At 33.5% G+C, this 20,535-nt stretch overlaps 3 protein-coding genes across 5 annotated transcripts; 2 read left to right on the top strand and 1 right to left on the bottom strand.

The window, feature by feature from the left end:
- The first annotated feature begins 232 nt into the window (after window positions 1-232).
- LOC114400080 (WRKY transcription factor 23-like) lies at window positions 233-2,038 on the top strand. Its single transcript, XM_028362349.1, has 3 exons — window positions 233-807; window positions 1,156-1,299; window positions 1,444-2,038. The coding sequence occupies exons 1-3, from the start codon at window positions 428-430 to the stop codon at window positions 1,790-1,792; spliced, it is 873 nt and encodes a 290-aa protein (XP_028218150.1). The 5' UTR covers window positions 233-427; the 3' UTR covers window positions 1,793-2,038.
- A 1,667-nt stretch (window positions 2,039-3,705) lies between these two features.
- LOC114400079 (flowering time control protein FCA-like) lies at window positions 3,706-12,390 on the bottom strand. Of its 2 annotated transcripts, XM_028362347.1 has the most exons (15): window positions 12,000-12,387; window positions 11,824-11,888; window positions 10,614-10,692; window positions 10,346-10,428; window positions 10,191-10,242; window positions 8,785-8,832; window positions 8,587-8,651; window positions 8,048-8,099; window positions 7,319-7,398; window positions 7,173-7,237; window positions 5,621-5,680; window positions 5,239-5,536; window positions 4,311-4,475; window positions 4,099-4,227; window positions 3,706-3,943 (listed from the first exon to the last, which is right to left on the bottom strand). In XM_028362347.1, exons 1-15 carry the CDS (start codon window positions 12,196-12,198, stop codon window positions 3,893-3,895), a joined length of 1,491 nt encoding a protein of 496 aa, XP_028218148.1. In that variant the 5' UTR covers window positions 12,199-12,387; the 3' UTR covers window positions 3,706-3,892. The 2 variants fall into 2 exon arrangements, with proteins under 2 accessions (XP_028218148.1, XP_028218149.1); XM_028362348.1 differs by lacking the exons at window positions 3,706-3,943; window positions 4,099-4,227 and having other exon boundaries at window positions 4,333-4,512; window positions 12,000-12,390.
- A 1,056-nt stretch (window positions 12,391-13,446) lies between these two features.
- LOC114400081 lies at window positions 13,447-17,736 on the top strand. Of its 2 annotated transcripts, XM_028362350.1 has the most exons (7): window positions 13,447-13,587; window positions 14,149-14,483; window positions 15,055-15,499; window positions 15,653-15,658; window positions 15,888-16,186; window positions 16,666-17,026; window positions 17,390-17,736. In XM_028362350.1, exons 2-6 carry the CDS (start codon window positions 14,181-14,183, stop codon window positions 17,002-17,004), a joined length of 1,392 nt encoding a protein of 463 aa, XP_028218151.1. In that variant the 5' UTR covers window positions 13,447-13,587; window positions 14,149-14,180; the 3' UTR covers window positions 17,005-17,026; window positions 17,390-17,736. The 2 variants fall into 2 exon arrangements, with proteins under 2 accessions (XP_028218151.1, XP_028218152.1); XM_028362351.1 differs by lacking the exon at window positions 15,653-15,658.
- Window positions 17,737-20,535: the final 2,799 nt, after the last annotated feature.

Here is a 20,535-nt window from a genome sequence, read left to right on the forward strand (position 1 = left end):
CCCGTAAACCGGATTAGAATCCATAACGCGTTGTTTGTTTTCCATTCCGTAAGGGAGGGCGTAATCCCATTCACACAGACATGCCCACAAATCAATCAATGAAAAATGCTACGTATGAAAGCGTCGACCATGCATTGAATGCCACCGGCTGCAACGTTGTCCGTACCACCCTCTTACCTACAATTGCCGGTCAACTCTTCTTGTGTTTTGGCTTTAACCATGTTCATTCATTACTTGTTTCACTTCAGTTCCCACCCCCATTTCCTCATATCAAACACCTTTCACTATCTATCTTCTTTCCTTCACCTAAGCAGATCAACCCTAATCCTATATCACATATTCATATCTATCTTACTACTCTCATAGCTTCAATTTGAGGCTCACGCACGAATGAATAAGGATTTGAGCATTTGAGAGAGATCATCATATGGAGAATAATAAGATGATGGGTGTGAAGAAAGAGGACTATGCTGCCAATATAGGATCTTCATCCCTCCCTTCTTGTAATAATTATCCATTCTTTGATTTCTCTGAAGATAAGGGCTCTTTAGGGTTTATGGAGCTATTGGGTGTGCAAGACTACAATCATCTCCTTGATTTCCCTCTATCGTCACACGTGTCAGTGCCTCAAACCTCTGCGGTTAAGGAACCACCTGAGACTAAGAAAGAGTGTTCCGAGGTAACCAACAACCAGCAACCGACGACTCCGAACTCTTCATCCATTTCCTCCGCGTCCAGTGAGGTTCTCTATGATGAACAGAATAAAACTGTAGACCTAGCACCTGAACACCAAAAGACAAAGGAACAGTAGGTTTCTATTTTCTAATTTTCTCTCACTTTTTTTTGGGTTTATTTCATTTTGTGCAGTTATTTGGTATTTAAGTCGGCGATTTTCTTTTCTTTTTTTTCATCTTTTCATGGCATATTGGAGGAACAAAACTTGGGGCGGTTGAGTGTAAAATACGTTTTTGATAATTCAATTAATTAGGGGTAGGAAATGGTTTTTTTATTATTCATTTTCTAAACATTATATTTGTTTTCGGATATAGATATATAATGGTACGTTAATTGAATTATTTAATGCTCGGAAGATTTTCTAATGAGATTTGATGATTTTTTTTTTCTGGGATGTGGTTGATGTTGTTGGGTAAATAGGTTGAAGGCAAAGAAGACAAATCAGAAGAGACAGAGAGAACCGAGATTCGCGTTCATGACGAAAAGCGAGGTGGATCATCTGGAAGATGGGTACAGATGGAGAAAGTACGGTCAAAAAGCTGTGAAAAACAGCCCCTTTCCCAGGTACTAACACTTTTATTCTTCAATCAATCAATACACGCTTTACTTGCTTATTCACTTTTCCACTTTCGGTTCGATTAAAATTTAGAATTTAAACCACCCAAAAATAATTGTAAATATAATTTGAACCGTGTGCATATATTATAGGAGCTACTATCGTTGCACCAGTGTTTCATGTAATGTGAAGAAACGCGTGGAGCGATCTTTCAGCGACCCAAGCATTGTGGTGACAACCTACGAAGGCCAACACACGCATCCAAGCCCAGTTATGGGTCGCTCCAACAACTTTGGTACGGTAATGTCTGGATCTGCTGGAAACTACATGTCCCAATATTATCATCAGCAACAAGTCCACGTCAATGCATTGTCTTCTTTGGGTTTCCTCTCTTCTTCTTCGTCTTCAAGGAATGCCACTTTTTCTCAAGAGACTGCCTTGTTAAGTGACTATGGGCTTCTTCAAGATGTTGTTCCTTCACATATGTTGAAAGAAGACTAGATGATAATAACTTCACTACTGTTTCTATGTGATTTCTTATAATTAGTTTTTGTAGGAGAATATAGATGAGGACTATGTTGCTGCACTGGGATATTTAAGTTTTAGTTTTCATTACCATCATGATCATACTTGTAAAACCCGCGTTATCTTTTTGCGCGCGCGCATATATATATATATATATATATATATATATATATAGGCCTTGCCATGAATATTATTAGTGTAACATGATGGATTTTGATCCGGTTGGCGTCTCTTAATTAGGATCTCGTTTCCTGTTTCCATCCAATATTTCTCTATTTTCAATAGATAGAAAATGAATAAAAGAACAGATGAAAGTCTTAAGTTCCGTTGATTGATTGGACTGTGAGTGAAAACGATAACAAAACAAAACAAGCAAACAGGTAATTCTATCCTCTTTTAATCTTGAGATTCTGACCCTTCGTTTGTCTTGTGTTTTTGTTTCTTTTTGTTGAAGGAATGTGCGTTCCTATCATGACACGACCCTGTAGATTGTTAGGTTTACGTTTTCAAACGGGAACCAATCGGTGTAAGCTTGCTTGCTTTAGTTTTGTCCCGGTAATCCACGGAAAAAGAATTCTAGGCAAGTTTTCTTCTGATTTGAAGGATACGGTGGCGAAAGATCTGACCCAATATGATCATGGGTAATAAACAGGAAGAGCAGTTCAACCTCATTGAGTAAATGCTGAATGGCATGTAATCTGTTCATGGATTTGATTCATTTGAGAGGTAAAAGGGGGAAATCAAAAGCAGGAGAAGTAAACAAAAGAAAACTTGAACAAGGCTTTGCATTTAAAGCGTGATCTGGTTTCTACGATGGAATAGATCTTGAAAACGACTCTTTTTAGCTTAATCTGTTAAGGCACCATAATAGCTCGTGTCGTATTCTTTCATAAATTTGGTTTTAGAGCAGGTGAGGCTCTCATCGTAAGAGAATAATTGGAAGTTAATAGAGTTTCAACGGATAGGCATAAACCAACGCGCACTGAGAGGGTGCATGTGATACGCCACCATCAAAGAACCACTGGGGCCCTGCTATTCCTTCCCATTATACGCTCCCTCTCTCTATTATGTGGCCAAATTACACCCAATTCAAACTCTTCAATTCAGCAAACAACAGGGAATAATTACCAACCCACATTGAATTGCTCAGTGCCTTATTGGTGCCAAAATGGTCTTGAATTTACCAATCTTCTATTCCTTTACTCCCTAGACAAATAAATTACAGGAGAAATGATCGTGCCGACTTGGGAACAATATCAAACTCTGATAAAATAGTACAGTTCAAAAGTTACCCATTTGACTTAAAGAGTCATCATTTCTAGGTACTCCACATGAACCTCAACAGTCACCAGAATCCAGGACAACGATGAAAGATAACACGATGTGACTAAGACGGGATTTAATACACAATTTATCACATGACACTACTGCAGCAGAAAAGGCCATTCATTTTCAAATTCAATTCCAATATAAACAATAATTATCTGTATGCGTTGAAAACTTACACGTACACCAAGTGGGCACCCATTCTTAAATTTGCGGTCCCTACACTAGTAGTGGAGCCACACTTCTTATCAAGATCCCTAAGCTTTAATCAATCTCCCGTGTTCCTCTCACTCACAAGCAATATAAGTACTACATAAAACTCTGAAAATGTGACTCCACAGCATTCTTTAAACACATAACATTAAAATTTTCGAACTTTGAATGTCTCATTCTGGGATTAAGTTTTACAATCATGTGATTTTCCTAGCTCCCAAAAGTTTCGAGTTGAACCTACTTTGCCTCTTAACAAAAGTTAAGCCATTTGATAATCTAGATGTCTACGGAGAAGTACTTACCTAGATTATATCCCTTTCAGACTCACTTCATAATATGCGGTCAGGAAATTAACAAATTCCCCCATTTACGGATTAGTAATAACCATTGAAATAAACAGATGAGGCAATAAGAAAACACAACCTCATAAGGAATCATTAGGCTAGTTTTGTAGCAATTTGAAGGTCACTATCATAATAATAATAATAATTGTGAACAATGTATGATTTCAGTTGTCCAAGAAAAATAGCATCACACCTATCCAACAACAGGAATTGTTTCTGATTGCTTGTGGTCATGATCTGTCTCCTGCAAAACTACAGAATGTTAGATTAAGAAGATTAAGTCCCCTCAATTAACTAAATAGAGGTTACTTTTGAAACAATTAGGGGTTGCAGTACAACCATGTTTATTAATCGAAGCAGGGAAAGGAAGGTTTTTATTTTATTTTGCAGAGAATGCACCTGTTGTTTTTGACCAACTAGTTGAGAGGAAGATAACGACAATTGTGAGAGACTACAGCAATTATCCTCCCGCTCCTGCTGCTTCTGAGATTCTTTCTCGTACAAGGCATACTCCTCAGGCTTATCCCACTGTTCCAAGAGTAACCATCACACACCAAAGTAACAAATCTAAAACAGATTGTATGAACAAGATCAAACAGTTGAAACATTACTCTGCTTTCACAAGTTATACAGTTGTAGTAGTACTTATCGCCATCGGGGCAGTAGTGTTCACTCCAGTCACACTCTGGAAAATCTTCATCTTGGGGACTTGTAGGCATATCCGGCAGGGTAATGCCAGTAACTGTACTAGGGTTGCTTTCGGTCTGAGAAGGCAGCTGGGAACGAACATTAAACTGAGAAAACTATTGTAGTCTGCCAATAGAGGTGCTTAAACAGTAACTTGTCACATTAAATAATCCATTTCAACATTTGCAATGTATTTAGTGGTCAGTGGTGCAGAGAAAAAGTCCAACATAAAAAAATGAATGGCATGTTCAGTAGTTTGCCATTACTTATAACAGATCAACAGTGACTCTCCTAACACTGTTCCTCAAATATAAAAATAACAACAAAAGCCGTATCTCACTAGGTGAGGTTGGCAACATGGATTGTTCAACGTTATTTGGCTTAGTTAAAGACCAAATTTTCAAAAAATATTATTCATCATGAGATCCCTCTTAACAATTTTCTCTAATGCCCTTCTTCATTTCCCTCTACCCATTTTTGCATGACTAAAATAATCCTCAACTATAACAATGCATACTTTTACAAAAAGTAAAACAAACAAACAAATTAGTTAACAATTTAAATACTTCAAACAGGAGATTTCAAAAGTTGTTAAATTCATAAATGCTCAAAGTTGTTAAATTTATGAAGGCAAAAAGATTTCAAAAGTTTCCAGGAGAATTAAAAGTACAATTTGAAGATTAAAGGCAGTTATGGCTAACTACAAACACACAAGAGTACGATAGAAAATACCATCGATTCAACTAAATCAATCCACCTCTTCAATGACAGAAATTCACTTATGTCACAACCAAAACTTCCCTGAAAGAGACTTTTAATGATAAATTGCGGTAGTACCTGTTAGTAACTAACCTGTGAACTAAGCTGCTGCTCTATATTTTGAACTGATGAATCTGCTGGATGTGATTGTCTTGGAACCTCAGTAATAAATGGCTGAGAAGACAATTTGGGAGCTTGAATTGACCCCAAAGGCATTGAAGCCACATGTGGATGCACTTGTTGAGGAGGAAATGGATGTTGTAAGACAGTAGCACCAGGTTCCCAGTTTTGCATATGAGAAGTAACTTGTGGGTGTGCAATTGAGGAATGATATGGGGCATGAGGCAGAATAATTCCTCCATTATTAGAATCACCAAAATTTGGCAGTGGCCTGTGAAGAGACAATAAATCGTAATTTTATTTAGCATGCACATGCATGTTGCAATTAGTATAGAAGAAGGGGAGCGAAACAAACCATACTGCTGGTTCTTGGGAACAAGGACCGAAATTTGCATTCACAGATAAAAAGTTGCCCCTGAAGAAAGAAGCACGGGAATAGAACGTGAATACAATTCCTAAAATTATATCAATTAACAAAATAGAAATATTCAAGTGTTTGAAAAACCAGATTGGCCATTGAACCAGAAAGGGAAACCAATTTGTGGTTGAACAAAAACAATTGAGTTCAAGTTTTAAAAACCAATCCATTAAAATGGATCAATTTGGTTTCATTTGGCTTTTTGAAAAAACCTAACCATACACAACCCTAATTCTAGTGTTAAGACGTTGGGCTCTCCAACTACAATGGCTAGCTTTTGTGATGTGATGTGGTTCTCCCAAGTTTCACAAACAAGAAGCATGGATGTCGATGCTAAGTGTTATAGTGTTTGCCCGAGACTAGTCAAAGGGCTAGTGCATGATCAGCTCATGTGAGCGCCAAGGTTACAAAGCATGGTAGTATAGTAGGTTCCAATCATAAGATGTGGGACTTGAGTCCCACATTGGAAGCATGGAATTCTAGTGTGAGGTTTATAAGCCCGTGGGTTCTCCAACTACAATGGTTAGCTTTTGTCAAGTGGTTCTCCCAAGCTTCTTATCAAGATGAAAGCAAGATTTCCATTTATAAAAGCAATTCTATCATCAGCTACCTTTTTGAGCTTTGCGGTAGACAAAACCCAGTCCATTCAAACCACCATTCATTTTTAATATTTTCTTTCACTCACATGTTAAAAGTCAAGCATGCATACTTTTGCAGGATGGGTCTCAAGCATTGAGTTGAAAGTGAGTAAATTTTATAATTATTTTATGTCTAAAAGTGATTTTACTTTTGTTGAAAGGGTTTACTATAATGTGTGTCTTGGATAACCACACTTAGTCTTTATTTACAATAAGCAAATAGAATCAGTGTTGATTACATAGGATCAATCTAATAATGAGTAATATGGACTAAATCCTTAATTGCTATCTAATAATAAATAAGAGAAAAAAATATAATCTGACAACTTTATAGTATATACTGCCCAGACAAGAACAATTCTTGCAAACTAACTTTTAAATATCATTACCAAACATAAATCAATTCTATCCAATTCTAAACCAAACAAACCCTTAATAATTGGTTGAACCATCAAACAAGTATCAACTTGACCAGTTTAGGCAAAACCAGCTGATTCAGATTGTTCTTACTAATTTCTTGTTATAAGATGTGAACTAGTTTACAGTTCACCTGGTCCACTTTGCCAATCTAGCCTGGTTCACGTAACACTAGAAAATATGCACCTGTAAACAGTTCGGACAACATATGAATTTGACATTTTCTTTTCATGTACTAAGGCAAAGACTCATTGCCACTTGGCCTAAAGTTGCTGAATTGGAAATCTGCTTCCTTCTCAAAATAAATATATAAATAAAAATGAAAAGTTGTACCATGTAAATCTACTTGTTAACTTGTGTTGCATTAGTATATTAACAATAAAGACTGTAATAAACACAGTTATATGAAAGATAAAGGGGTGAGAAAGAAAAACCTTGATTCTCCAGTCTTAGGCTTCTTAGGATCCGCAAAACGAACAATTAAAGGATGATCACAACCCTAGGTGATTAAAAATAAGACTTTAGCTAGCATTTGAAAGTGGACAGAGTAATATGTATCAATTAAATAAATTAGCTTTACTCTCATCGTGAAGGTTTTATTCAGCCCTTTGATTGCAGCCAATGCCATTTCTCTATTAGAAAATTTGACAAAAGCATATCCTTCAAAATCAAGAAAGGCATCCACATGACAAGTTAGGTTAAAATGAAAACCATGAATAATAAATTGATGACATATATGTTCCAAATTTTAAGTAATTTTATGCTAGAAGTAGAACTGGTCCAGAAATAAGAATAATAAACATTTATGGCAATAGATAGCCTCTGTTCAGTATTAGGGAGGTAAAAAACAAACATCAAGAAAGATACATTAGTATGATCCCCTCCATATTCCCCAGTACCCAGATATTCAAGACACCTGGACTCTACCCTCCCAAATCAAATTCCACTCCAAAAATCCAATGCTCGCTCTTTGCTTTCCCCTCCTATTATTTATATTTTGTCATTCCTCTCTCCAACTAAGCAATTAACAGTGGGGATCTCCTAACATTTTACTAGTACTTTTTTTCTTCAAAAGGTGTCATTGTTGAAGCAAAAATTAGTTAAGTGAGATTTGACAGAAAGAGGAAGAGTTCATTTTCACCCACTGCCTCACTATCTCTCCTATTTATTATTCTAGGTCTGTCTGCAACTTCTTTCCTTATAATGGAAATGTTGGATAAGAAATAAAAGACAGAATCAAATACAAGTCCATTCCTCAAAGCCACAGATACAGTATGAAAAACATAGCATGACAAGATCAAGGACCAACCATGAGTGCTTTTAAAGAAGATATCTTCAACATGCCCATAAGGGGAAAATATCTGCATGAATATGCATACAAAACTCAGAAACACAACATGAATATCATAGCCTGCAGATTATAAAGGATATTCCACAATATCGCATATAAAAGAAAATGCAGGGCTACCATAAAGAAAAAAATTATCATACCAACCCACTTAAACTAAATTATGCTGCAAATGGTTACATATGTACCTATTGGTAACTACCATTTTTTGCTAGCTGTTAGCCACATACCAACATCATGAGAAGTGTCCACATGATAACTAATATTTTTGTATCTAATATCTATATCTGTTCCAATTTAATAGGAGCCACTAAGGCAACATTTCCATCCAGCCAACCTAGGATGTGGGTCTAGACACATTTCTACAGACTAGAATTTGCGTATCCTTCAGCTAAATACAAAACCATGGATATGGTCATTGTCATGAAAAATAGTAACTCAAGTTCAGGCAATGGAAAAATATATATGGATTATGGATGAGTGTGAATGGTGAAACATACATCTTCAATTTCCTTGTTTGTAGCTTCTTTATTGATGGAACTAACAAAAACTTTATCTGCCACCTCTGAAAAAAATATAGAAACACAAGAAACAATAGGAAGTGATAAATTGAGCACTGAAGAATAACATTTTAAATTAGACAATCATATAATCAAATAGTAGGCAACATCTATCCTGGAAAAAGATGAGAAGCTTGCCTTCTAAGGGATCTTTCTTTTCCATGTTACGGCAGAACCCTCGAACCCCTACAAAAAGAATAAAAAAGATTCACATAAATTAAACACCAAGAGTATACTGCTTTTAAATTATTCATTACTTGCTGGAGAAAGTAAACCATATTCTATGCCATATTCTCATAATAGGGTGAACTCTTAAAAGCTTTAAATTTAAACTTAACAATTACATCATACTAATAAGAAAGGTTTTATCTCAAGTCTCAACCTTAGAAAACTAATTTCTGCTAACACAATAAATATAAAGAATGACAGCATATTTGATTCTCAACAACTCAAAAAATAAAGGCTAGCAAAGGATTTTTCTTCTTAAACCAAAAGATAAGAAAAGGTTCATGATGTATAGACAGAGAGAAATAGAGTACATTACTCCCAACTTTCAATTTTTTATTATTTCTCAAAACTTCCCTCTATTTTGAAAACCTACAGAAACTTCCCCAAACATAACATCTCGGGATGTTTGTGGAAAAATAAATAAGTTCAAGGAAGGTGAGAGTATTTCATAGAATATGTGTAGATAGGAAAGAAATAGGAAGGATGGAAATAGAGAAAAAATAAAGTGGAAAAGATGTGTTTTTTTGAATGGATAGAAATAGAAAATTTTCTCTGCTGGTTTAGATGAGTGGAAAAAATAATGAATAAACAAAATATATAAAAAAATATATTTTTATACTATTTAAGATAATATAATCTTTTATTCCATTTTTTTTCTTAATAAAAAATGGCTAATTTATATATATATATATATATAATCATCTCCAAATCATGACAAATAGGGAAAGATTTCTTAAATGGTGGGGCCAACTCCCTCCCTCCTATTTCTCTCCTTCCTAAATCACCCAATCCAAACATACTGTGAAAGTTAGAGTGAGAATACTTTGTATTCTATATTCAAAATGCTCATTTCTCCCTTTCAAACTTCACTGTTTGAAAGGAAGTGGCAGGGCATAATCAAGAAAGCAATATTCAATTTTTCATCAATCGGCACGTATCAGCAGCAGTAAATAACTAAATATAGCAGCTTAACATCACTTTTTATAGGGTCAGTAAGGAAAAAGTTATAATGCCAAGAGCAAAAAGTCAGTGAAAGAAATTAAGCAGCATTACTTTCAATATTTTTATCATGGTTCTAATAATTTTTCAAGACTGGGAGTTGACAACTACATCATATATCATGAGGCACATACAGAATTGATGATAAACTGTGAAACCTATTCTAGTTATTAATTTATCCATTTAGAAAATTGAATTAGGGTATGCAAACAGCTATATTCATAATTACTAAGAAGCAGAATCCGGCTAAGACATAGTAATACAGTATTTAATTAATAGTTTCAAAAGGACATAAAAATTAAAAATAAATGAATTACCAAGGCGTTCAAGTTCTCGGTCAGCAAATTTGACAACAACAGGATATGATTCCTAGGAAAGGTAAATGCATCAAATAATAATGAGTTTAAATTAATGAGAAGAATATCAAGAAGAGAAGGTTTAAGCCAACCATCATAGGCAAAGTTGTTCTTACCCCAGCAAATGTATATTTATTGTTTAAAGCCTTAATAGCCCTGTCAGCTTCATCAAATGTTGCATATTTTACAAAACAACTTCCTGTGTAAGTTGAACAAAATTTGGACTATTGTTAATACTTGTACATATGATATGCAACATATTACATCTACAAACGCAAGAATCAAATGAAATTCACTACTCCTCATAACACTTTGGAAGACCAAACTGCACAAACTGAGGATGATACAAATAAGTGAAATACAAATAATAGTTTACATAGATACCTTGCCGTGTACCAGTTTTCTTATGTTTTAAAAGAACAATCTCAACAATAGTTCCATGTTCTTCGAATACAGTGCAAATCTGATATAAAATTACAAAAATGAAAAAAAATAGACGAGTAAGAGGTATAACAAAAACAAAGAAAGTAAGGAAGAAAATAAAAACAAGTATAACATCACACAATCTGCTAAAAAGATTCATGATAAAAATGTCAAAAGATAAATAAATAAAACCATCTCTTCTGATGAGGGAGGTGGAAAATACAAGAAGTGGCTTAAACAGCAGTAAAACATTCTTCACCAATATATATTAAAATTCTTCTATGGGTAGGAACAATATCTCTTATCAATAGAAATCCTAATATCCCAGTTAGAGTGTTGCACTGTTGCTTATGTTGGAACAAGGATTACAATAACAATTAGAGCACATTTGGTGTAGAGAATAGATTTTCAAGTAATCAAAATGGAATTCATTGGGCATGGGATTGGAATGGAATGATGATTTCTACTCTATTGTCTGGTTACAAGGGGAATGAAATGACATTTGTTTTTCATTTCAAATTGCTATTATCCTTAGTACATTAAATGGATTACAACTGTAACAAACTGAAGATAAATAAGGTGATCATGGTTCGAAATTGCAGTCCGCAACCGCAATTGCAGCCACCATATTGCTGTTGCGGTGGTGCCCACAATTGCTCTGGGATTTTCAATCATATGAAATTCCGTAACGTAGCTGCTATGGAACCTTAATACCATTCTATTCCAATTTTTCGGTCTGAAAAATAAAATAAAATTGATTTCAATCTTCTATTTTGAACTTCTAAGTGTCAATGGTCGAATGGGTATGGCAGTGTGAGATGGTGGAGATACCAAATCTTAAAATGAATAAAACTTATGCTATCTCATAAATAAAAGATATACCAATAATTAGAATAATTGTAAAATTCTTTTTTACATTCAGTACAAGCATATAATTTCACGCCACAATCCGCATCACAGAAGCTGCAATGGCCGCAACCGCAATTTAGAACCATTAAGGTGATAACACAGTTAAATTTATTCCAGGATTCACCATTCTTATACAATAGATACAGGGACAAAATGATAATTTTAATTGCTATGTAATATATACCATTTACATACTCTTGTATAAGTCCACAATTTCAACTACAACACGAGTCTGAACAAAGTTAATTGGAAATAGACTTACCTCATCCTCCGTGGCCGTTCTTGGAACAGGTGCAACATAAACTTTACACGAAACGTCCACTTGATCTGCGAGAATGAAATCAAATCGCGTAACTAGCGAAACTAAGGCTAATACACTTACACAGAAACACTATTTCAGTTTTAAAAAAAATAATAGTGAAAGAAAATTGGTAGTGCCTGGAGAAGTTCCGTTGTTGGAGTGATGCCAGGGGCGTTTGCGGAGAGGGCGAGCCATGGAATGGTTAAGAGCGTAACCAGAATCGACGGCGGGTGTGGGTTGGAAGTGGTGGAATACGTTGCCATTGTCGTGAATGTGAGGGTCTCCGTTGAAATTGACCCTTTGCTGCTCCGCTTGCTCCTTCGGGTTATTCTCCATCTTCTTCGTCAACTCTCGATTAAGCACACGCGCTGACGTATGCCCTAGAGACGGATTAAGTCAACTGAAGAAGAAGAGTAACGGGCTTTGGCCTTCTCCGTTGCTCACTTGTTGCACTTCAGCTCTGCTTCCGAAGCAATTCTCAGATAATTTGCAGTGTCCACGGGGTTTAGCACTTTCTGAAAAATACTTAAATGAAAAAGGTTTTGATAACAAAATGGTCACTAAAATTATATATAATTTTTATAATTTTGTAAAAATAACTAGTACTGTTTTTTTTTATTTGTGAAATGTAAAGGATAAATATAAATATTTATTTTCTATCTATAACTAAAATTTATAATAATTTTTTAAAAATATATAAATTATATTAGCCTTAAATATGTTTTAAACTATTGCAATTATAATTTTTAATTTAGGGACCTGATTGAAAATTATTTTTAACTTACATAATACGACATTTTAAAATTATTTTACTAATATGCATATATTTTTTTCTTTATTTAACATATACTTATTTAATATTTTTTATAAATTGCAAATTTTGAGCAATATAAAATTTTTATTAAAAGGGAAACTATTAATTCACACATTTTTTAAATTGGTAAATACTTTTTAAATATATTTTTTCCTTATTTTAATCAATTGTGAAAAGGTAAGGTTAACAAAACCTTTAATTGCAACTGGTGTTTGCATTTAATCTTTTAAATTTAATTTAATATTTTTTAAATACATATTTCGCTTAATGTATCTTTAAAACTGAATTATTTATTTTTATTGTTTTTTACAATTTTAAGAAAACAAATATTTTCTCTCCTAAAAAATACCAGCAAATCAAGTCGAGTCATACCGGAATACTTTTGCTAACTCACCTAAAAAATATCTATTACTTTGTGATATTAAAATACTTTTACTATAGAATTATTGATTAGACTTATAATCATTGTCTTTCATGTGTGATCATATAATTTTTTACTTTAAAAAATTGATTTTTTTGGGATTGGAATTCACAACAAAATGAGAAGTTATAAGTAAAATTCAAAATATATTTTGTTTTGTTGGATATTATTTTTCTTAAAAAAATGTTTTTTTTTTAATTTAGGTACCCGTTTAAAATTTTTATATATTTAGAAACATGTATTTATTAAAAAAAATTATACGAATTAAAATACCAATTAAAGAAAAAATGATTACAAATATCATCATCACTAGAGTATTTTTTTACATTAAAAAGGCTGTGTATTTTTCTGAAACGAATTCGGGTCGGGCTTGGGCGAGGCAACCCTAGGTAGAAAAATGTAGATATGTTGTTGTGTGGTTTGGTGATTTGTGGAAACGTAATCAACATTTCGCAGTGTGGAGGATCGTCTTCTTCATCCCACCCACACAGTAAGTCTTCTTCTCTCCTCCAACAATCAAATATCTCAACAATTTCACTTCATCAGATTAACTCTCTAGCTTCTCTCGTTTTACGCCTTTCATCTCAATGCTCGCTTCGCAATTTCCTTCGTTTGTCGTGTTTTCAACGCTTTTTTTTTTCTTCTTCTTGAGTTTTGTTGTTTATAATCTTCGATTGAGCGTGTTTTCGAATCAATAGTTTATCTAGGACTGCAACTACTGGTTCAAGCACTTCTTCATAAATTGTCTTTCTGTCGAGACCTATTAATCGAACTCATTCATTTACCTTACTCCATGATGATTTTTTCTGCACTAGTAGTTGCGTCTTCTTGTATACTTATTTATGGATTGCATTTGTTAAAACCTTTCTGTTCCATTACAAACGCACTTAGTTGAAATTGATCCAAAACGATGCTTAATTCAGTGAAATTAATGGTAAAATGTATTCATGTTGTGCATGAATAGCTTTTTCTATTAGTTTTTTTTTCTCTTTCCCTTTCCTCTTTATGTTAGTGGATTTCAGTATTGCTGCTTCATTTTTTGGGAATGCAGGAGTTCAGTTCAGTTAGGATATCTATTTTTTAATGGCTAATAGACCGGATCCGGATATTGATGATGATTTTCGTGAGCTTTATAAGGAGTACACTGGCCCCCTGGGGACTGCTACTACAAACATGCAAGAGAGGGCAAAATCAAATAAGAGGTCTAATGCAGGGTCTGACGAGGAGGAGGAAGCCCGGGACCCTAATGCTGTTCCAACTGATTTCACCAGCCGAGAAGCTAAGGTTTGGGAGGCTAAGTCAAAGGCTACGGAAAGGAATTGGAAGAAAAGGAAAGAGGAGGAAATGATCTGCAAGCTTTGTGGAGAATCAGGGCATTTCACTCAGGTATGACAGGTTCCTCTACAACTCCATTATCAGTTCTATTAGTTCCATTTATTTAAGCATTTACATGTACTTTACCAGCCTACCTGATGCTAATGTGGTTAATTTTTAGATTTTGCTTGATTGTTATAACTTACAAGTTACAACTGAATTCAGAAGAGCAAAGGGGGCAATGAGATATTAGTTGTCCCTATTTTTTTTAGTATCTTACTTCCACCACCCCAGAAAAAAATTGCCTATGATTTGTAATTGGTGCTAGTATCTGCAGTTCTGCACTCACGTTTACATTTAGTTCCTGTTGACTCTGTACAAACTAAATCGCACAGTGACTCTTTAGTCTTTATTGTTTTTGATAAAGGGGGGTGGGGATTGAGTCATCTCTACATATTTTAGCATGATTGACTTTATTTATCATTTTGTGGCCTTATAGTATTGTGAATGTGAGTCACAGTTGTCATTATTTTCATTATTATTTTGGTGGTTGAGTCATTTCTTAAAATGTTGTTAGTTAATTTAAAAAATTATTATCACCATTGTCATTATTTTAGTTCTGATATTCTACTTGACAACATAGGGCTGTCCATCTACTCTCGGAGCAAATCGAAAGTCTCAAGATTTCTTTGAAAGGATACCTGCCAGAGACAAAAATGTACGGGCACTTTTCACAGAGAAAGTTTTAAGCAAGATTGAAAAGGATGTTGGCTGCAAAATTAAGATGGATGAGAAGTTTATTATTGTCAGTGGTAAGGATAGATTAATTTTGGCCAAAGGTGTTGATGCTGTGCACAAGATTCGAGAGGAGGGTGATCAAAGGGGATCATCTAGTTCTCAAATGACCCAATCAAGATCACCTGAAAGAAGTCCTGTTAGTGCTCGGTTTCAACGCTCTGAGCCCCAAAGGTCTCATTCTGGACCACGAAATACATCTCAGTTTCAACAAAGGTTTGGTAGGCAAGAGAGGGCTGTTGAAGACCGTATCAGGGATGATGTTCAAAAGTTTTCTAGAGGTTCTCCACAAGGTAGGGACAGCATAGGATATGTTTACAGCATCCTTAGAAAGCCGGTAATCTCATGTTCATAGCTTGATAGGATTATGTATACTACTATTGTAAAAGTTATCCTGAATGGCCTGCTTCGTAACCATGTTGCTCTTGGTTGTCATTTACTTGCAGCAAGAGGTAAGTTTTTAGCCTTCAAGCATTATCTCCGTCCTGAAGGATTGCCTCCATTACGAACATATTTACTGAAGGGATTGGCTCCCATGGTTTCAGTATGCGAATATAAAGATAGTTTTTGAATTAAAGCTATGTTAGCATCTTGAATCAAGTGCAATTTGTTGAATTAAAGCAAAATCATCTATGTTGGCATCTTGAATCAAGTGCTTAACATACTCTTCATTTCCTGAAGCTTATGGAAATAGTGGAGCTAGAGGTCGTTCAAGCCAGTCAAGATCTCCAAGGCATGCCCCTTATACAGGAAACTCATATAATTCATTTGATGATCGTAATCAAAACATGGGTGCTTATAGGAATGAAGGATGGGATTCTCATAGAAGAGAATCTGGTATCCAGCCTGGTCATCAGTTTGATTACAACGCCTCCCCACAGACTTTAGAAGAATTAGAGTTGGAGTATAAGAACGAGGCAACAGAGCTAATGAAAATTCGTGACAGAGAAGAAGATGAAGAAAATTTCAAGCATCGTGAGGTATGATCACTCGATGCTTGTTATTTGGACATCTTTAATCATAATTAACAATCCTTCATTCTTGCAGATATCATCTTACTGAAAAAATGAAGTATCAAGATTCAAAACCTTTTGGTATTATTGGGAATTAAGTTAACCAACTGCTAAAGTAGAATTGTTTCATGTGATGATTTTTTAATTTCAGTTATGTTAGTGAGTCATAGTGTTAAGTATCACCTGCTGGTGCTGATGGTTGTGAGACTAATAAATGGTACAGGGCTGCTGGTTGAAATTAACCTGAATGAACTTTGTTCCTGTGTTTTCTTGCAACTATACCAACTTTTTCTTATCTTTATACATTGGTTTTGCAAGTGAGGAAAAGTAAAATTGGAAGACATGCTAGTTCTCATGTTTCAGAGATTTTAAATTTCACAAAATATTATTCTTTTGTTTGTTTACTGCTACTTCATTATTTCTAATGTCTTGTATGTTGCCGGAAGGCTATTAGAGATTTGAGGGAGAAGTACATGAGCAAAGTTTCCTTGGTAAGGGTCACACATGCAAAACAGTTGGAAGAATTTCTTCAGCTTGATGCGCAGAGGCGTCGACAGCAAGTGGGTCAACAGATGTCTTCTGGTTATCGGGGTTTTAAACAGCAGAGTTTTCCTGAATATGATGGGTCCACTGCCAATCCTCCTACTTATGCTGGTTCTAATATACCATTGGAATCGAGGAACAGGTTCTCAGGCAACATGGAAACTTATCCTAATAGGCCTCATGATAATTTTGGTGAATTTCATAGGCGTGGAGATTTTGCAAAAGCTTACAACAGATATTAAAATTCTGTATATCAATCAAGTGGTGAGTTATTCTACTTAGTCTGTCAAACCTACCTAAAAATGGAATTTAATATTTTAGTCTAGATCTTTGGTTCCTCTCCTCAACTGTACAGTTGAACTTCTTGTCTCATTTTGGTAAATGCCACACTAATCAGATATGGATCTTGGCTCAGGGTTGGATTGCTATTCTATTTAATTCATTTAGTAGTATATACTAGTTTTAAAGATCCACTGCGTGATATTGTCATGCAGAAGGGTCTAATGTTGTAAAGATCATAGATATTAGTTGACCAAGGATATTATTGCAGTTTGTTATATAGTGGATATTGCAGATTGTGATTCTTTTTCAGTCATAAGCTTTAATTTTGCTTGAAAAAAATTTCAGGGTCCAGATTGATCGAGTAGGCAGTTTAATGCACTGGAGGCCATAAGGTAGGTAAGTATGTTGATTAATCTTAGGATTGGATGGACATGGATTTCGGTTGATGGGTCTGGTTTTCATTTGAAATATGGTTGCTCAGATTAAGAACTTTGCTGTAAGTTGTGATGCACTATTGGGTTATTATCCTTGACTTATTAACGTGCTACTGCAGCTTGGATTGTGTTACGGGGAGATCCTTTGAAAGATTGATTGATTTTAGTAGAATCAAATCTACTTTTGTTACCACGCAGGTGTTTGATGTACCTTGTGGGGTACTTAAGGTTTTCTGAGGTATCGATTCTCTAGGTTGACGTGTGTTCTTTCTTGCAATAAATTTCCTGTGATACATATCGAATGATTACCCAAAACGAAATGGTTTTACGATAATAAAGGGTATCAAGGTGCGCTTATTTTTAGTTGCCAGTTTGGCATAAAAAGTCATGAATTTGTGATTTGTAATTACAATTTAAGTGAAGGTTTTCTAAGATTTTTAGCTTAAACAATCACCATTTAACTTCTTTTTGTTTTATTTTGTTCATTGTTTCTATTAAGTGGTGGTGTTACTAATGGAGATCGGTGAATAGGTTTGATATTTCTATAATAATGGACTAAAATGAAAATCTTTTGATATGAGAGGAATTTATATTAAAGATTTACAATTTTATAAGGATTTAAACAAGACCATAATGGATTAAAATGACATAAAATTTATAGCTACCAAAATAGGAAAAATAAAGCAAATTACACCTCCTTCTATTGAGAGTCAAGGGTATTTTACTGTCCTTTGTCGTATGTTTAAATATATTTTTTTTATTGATAGATTCAATCTATGACACTTCTCTTTTTAAAAAAAATATATATTATAATTTCGTTAATTTCTATATCTCTTAAAATATGCAAGTATTATACAGCCTTTCCTTTTATTAAGATATACCCTGCCCTCCCATGTCATGCATATGTTTTACACTTTATTTTATTTTTAAATTTTATTAAAAATAATTTTACACTAAAATATTTGTTGAGATTTTGATTACATTTTTCTCTTATTTGAAGATATTATTTAATAGATGTGAATACACCACAATTTTCATTAGTTTTTTTTAATAAGAAAAACAGTAATTTCTATTATAGAATAATTATCTAGAAAACGATTTGTTTATTTTTAGATTTTTAATATACAACAAATATGGTTAGACATTTTGTCAATTTTAAAGCATTTACTTTGAATGTAACCCCTTATGAGGAGAAGCAATGTTGATATGTAGATAGGAAGTTATGTAAGGACATCAAGTGAGTGGAGATTAACTTGGTAAATTTGAAAATACATTTTAAAATCTTTTAAATAATATTCTTTTACAATAAAGTTAAATTGACTAAGCCTTTTAGCTCGGGTTGGGCTTAACTTTTAGTGTTTGTCTAAATTGTACTTGAATCTTATTTTAACCGACTAAATTAAGTTTTTAATGTTTGGCTTGACCTATAATAAGATCGGCTCCACTGACATTGACCTTTCAATCTGACTGATGAATGTAGAATTTGGACTTTAAATTTTGATTTTGAATTAAATTTGAGCCTTTTTTTTAGTACGATATGATGATAGTCTAAGTTGGACTTAACATGCAAAAAACTTGCATAAGTTGGGTTTTCATTGAGCTTGAGCCCTATTTCAAAATCCTGAATTGAATTTGATTTTTTTGGATTATTTATTATAGTCCATGACCCACATTAACACCATGAGTAGCTCAATCTAAACTCACTTAATGAAAATGTAGGGCTTGAATTTTAAAATCTTAGTCATAAATTTAATTTGGATTTTTTTATAGCTCAATCTGTTTTGATACACAGAACCCATAGAAACTATTTTTTTTTTATTTTTTGTTGTTTTGTTTTCACTCTTGATCCTTTCATCCCAACCTTATGTGAAGAGTCTCACGTCTTCTGTTGAACTTTTATTAAAAAATTTTAAAGATAGACACAAACTAAAAATTGCTTTTAATTTTTATGTGTTTAAAAACTTGAAACTAAAAGTCATCCAGAGAGGGGCCTAAGGGGTTTTTTTTTTTTTTCCACAAAACCTTATTGCATTTTTGGGAATGTGGAAGTGGATATATATCTTGTCATATTTGTTAGAAATTAATATAAAAAAATATTCATGAGTATCTTTTAATCCAAGAAAATTATATTCTCATGTTTGTACATATTTTATTTCCTTGGACAAAGGGTGGGAAAGTTGGATTCCGGTAAGGCGGAATCATGTTTATTGTGTAAAAGTTTTACTATAGTATCATTATGGATAAGATCCTTTTACCTGTGGAAATTAAATATAAGGTTAAAGATTTAGAATAGTTCATACATTTTATTCAATCAATTAAATTAGACACCTTTAACTATCAATAAGATCTTTATTTTAACAAAGACATTTCATTAATCATAAAATATATTCAGTAAGACCTTTTTAAGTCAATTATATCATTAATTCAATAAGAACATATCTTAAATATCCAAAAATGTCCTTCTTACCTAATATTTTAAAAAATATAATAAGATTTCGTGAAACAAATATTTTTTAAATAAACCAACCAACACCGCAGAAATCTGTTATCAAATTATTGTGCTGTTTTTTTTTTTATTCTCAGATTTTTTTTAAAAGAATCATAATAGTTTCAAACAAGCCTTTCGTGTCATGTGTGTCCGTTATCATTGATTCAGTGATTTATTATATGGGTCCACTATATATGTAAATTTCTAATTTAGTCATAGAAGAAGATCTTTTTTCTTTCTTTCCAAAACATATCTTACATTTGGTACCAAAAAAAAAAAAACATACCTTATTTGAAGAGAAAATAACTTTTAAAATAAGTAACATGTTAAAGTTGTTTCGCTAAAAAATATTAAAGTTCATGCAAAAGATTATCTTTTAAAATAATTCATTATATTCATTTTATCAAATAGTTTTATGAAAAATATACTTATTTAATAGATTATCAGGTAAAACACTTATTTCCGTACACTGTATGTCCCTTAGATAGAAAGAGAAAATTTTCAACATTAAATTAAGAGAAAATTTTAAACTTTTGTTTCTTATAATCAATTTTTTTTCTCTTATTTCA

This window comes from Glycine soja, chromosome 19 (genome assembly GCF_004193775.1).
Source record: "Glycine soja cultivar W05 chromosome 19, ASM419377v2, whole genome shotgun sequence".
Taxonomy (NCBI): Eukaryota; Viridiplantae; Streptophyta; class Magnoliopsida; order Fabales; family Fabaceae; genus Glycine; species Glycine soja.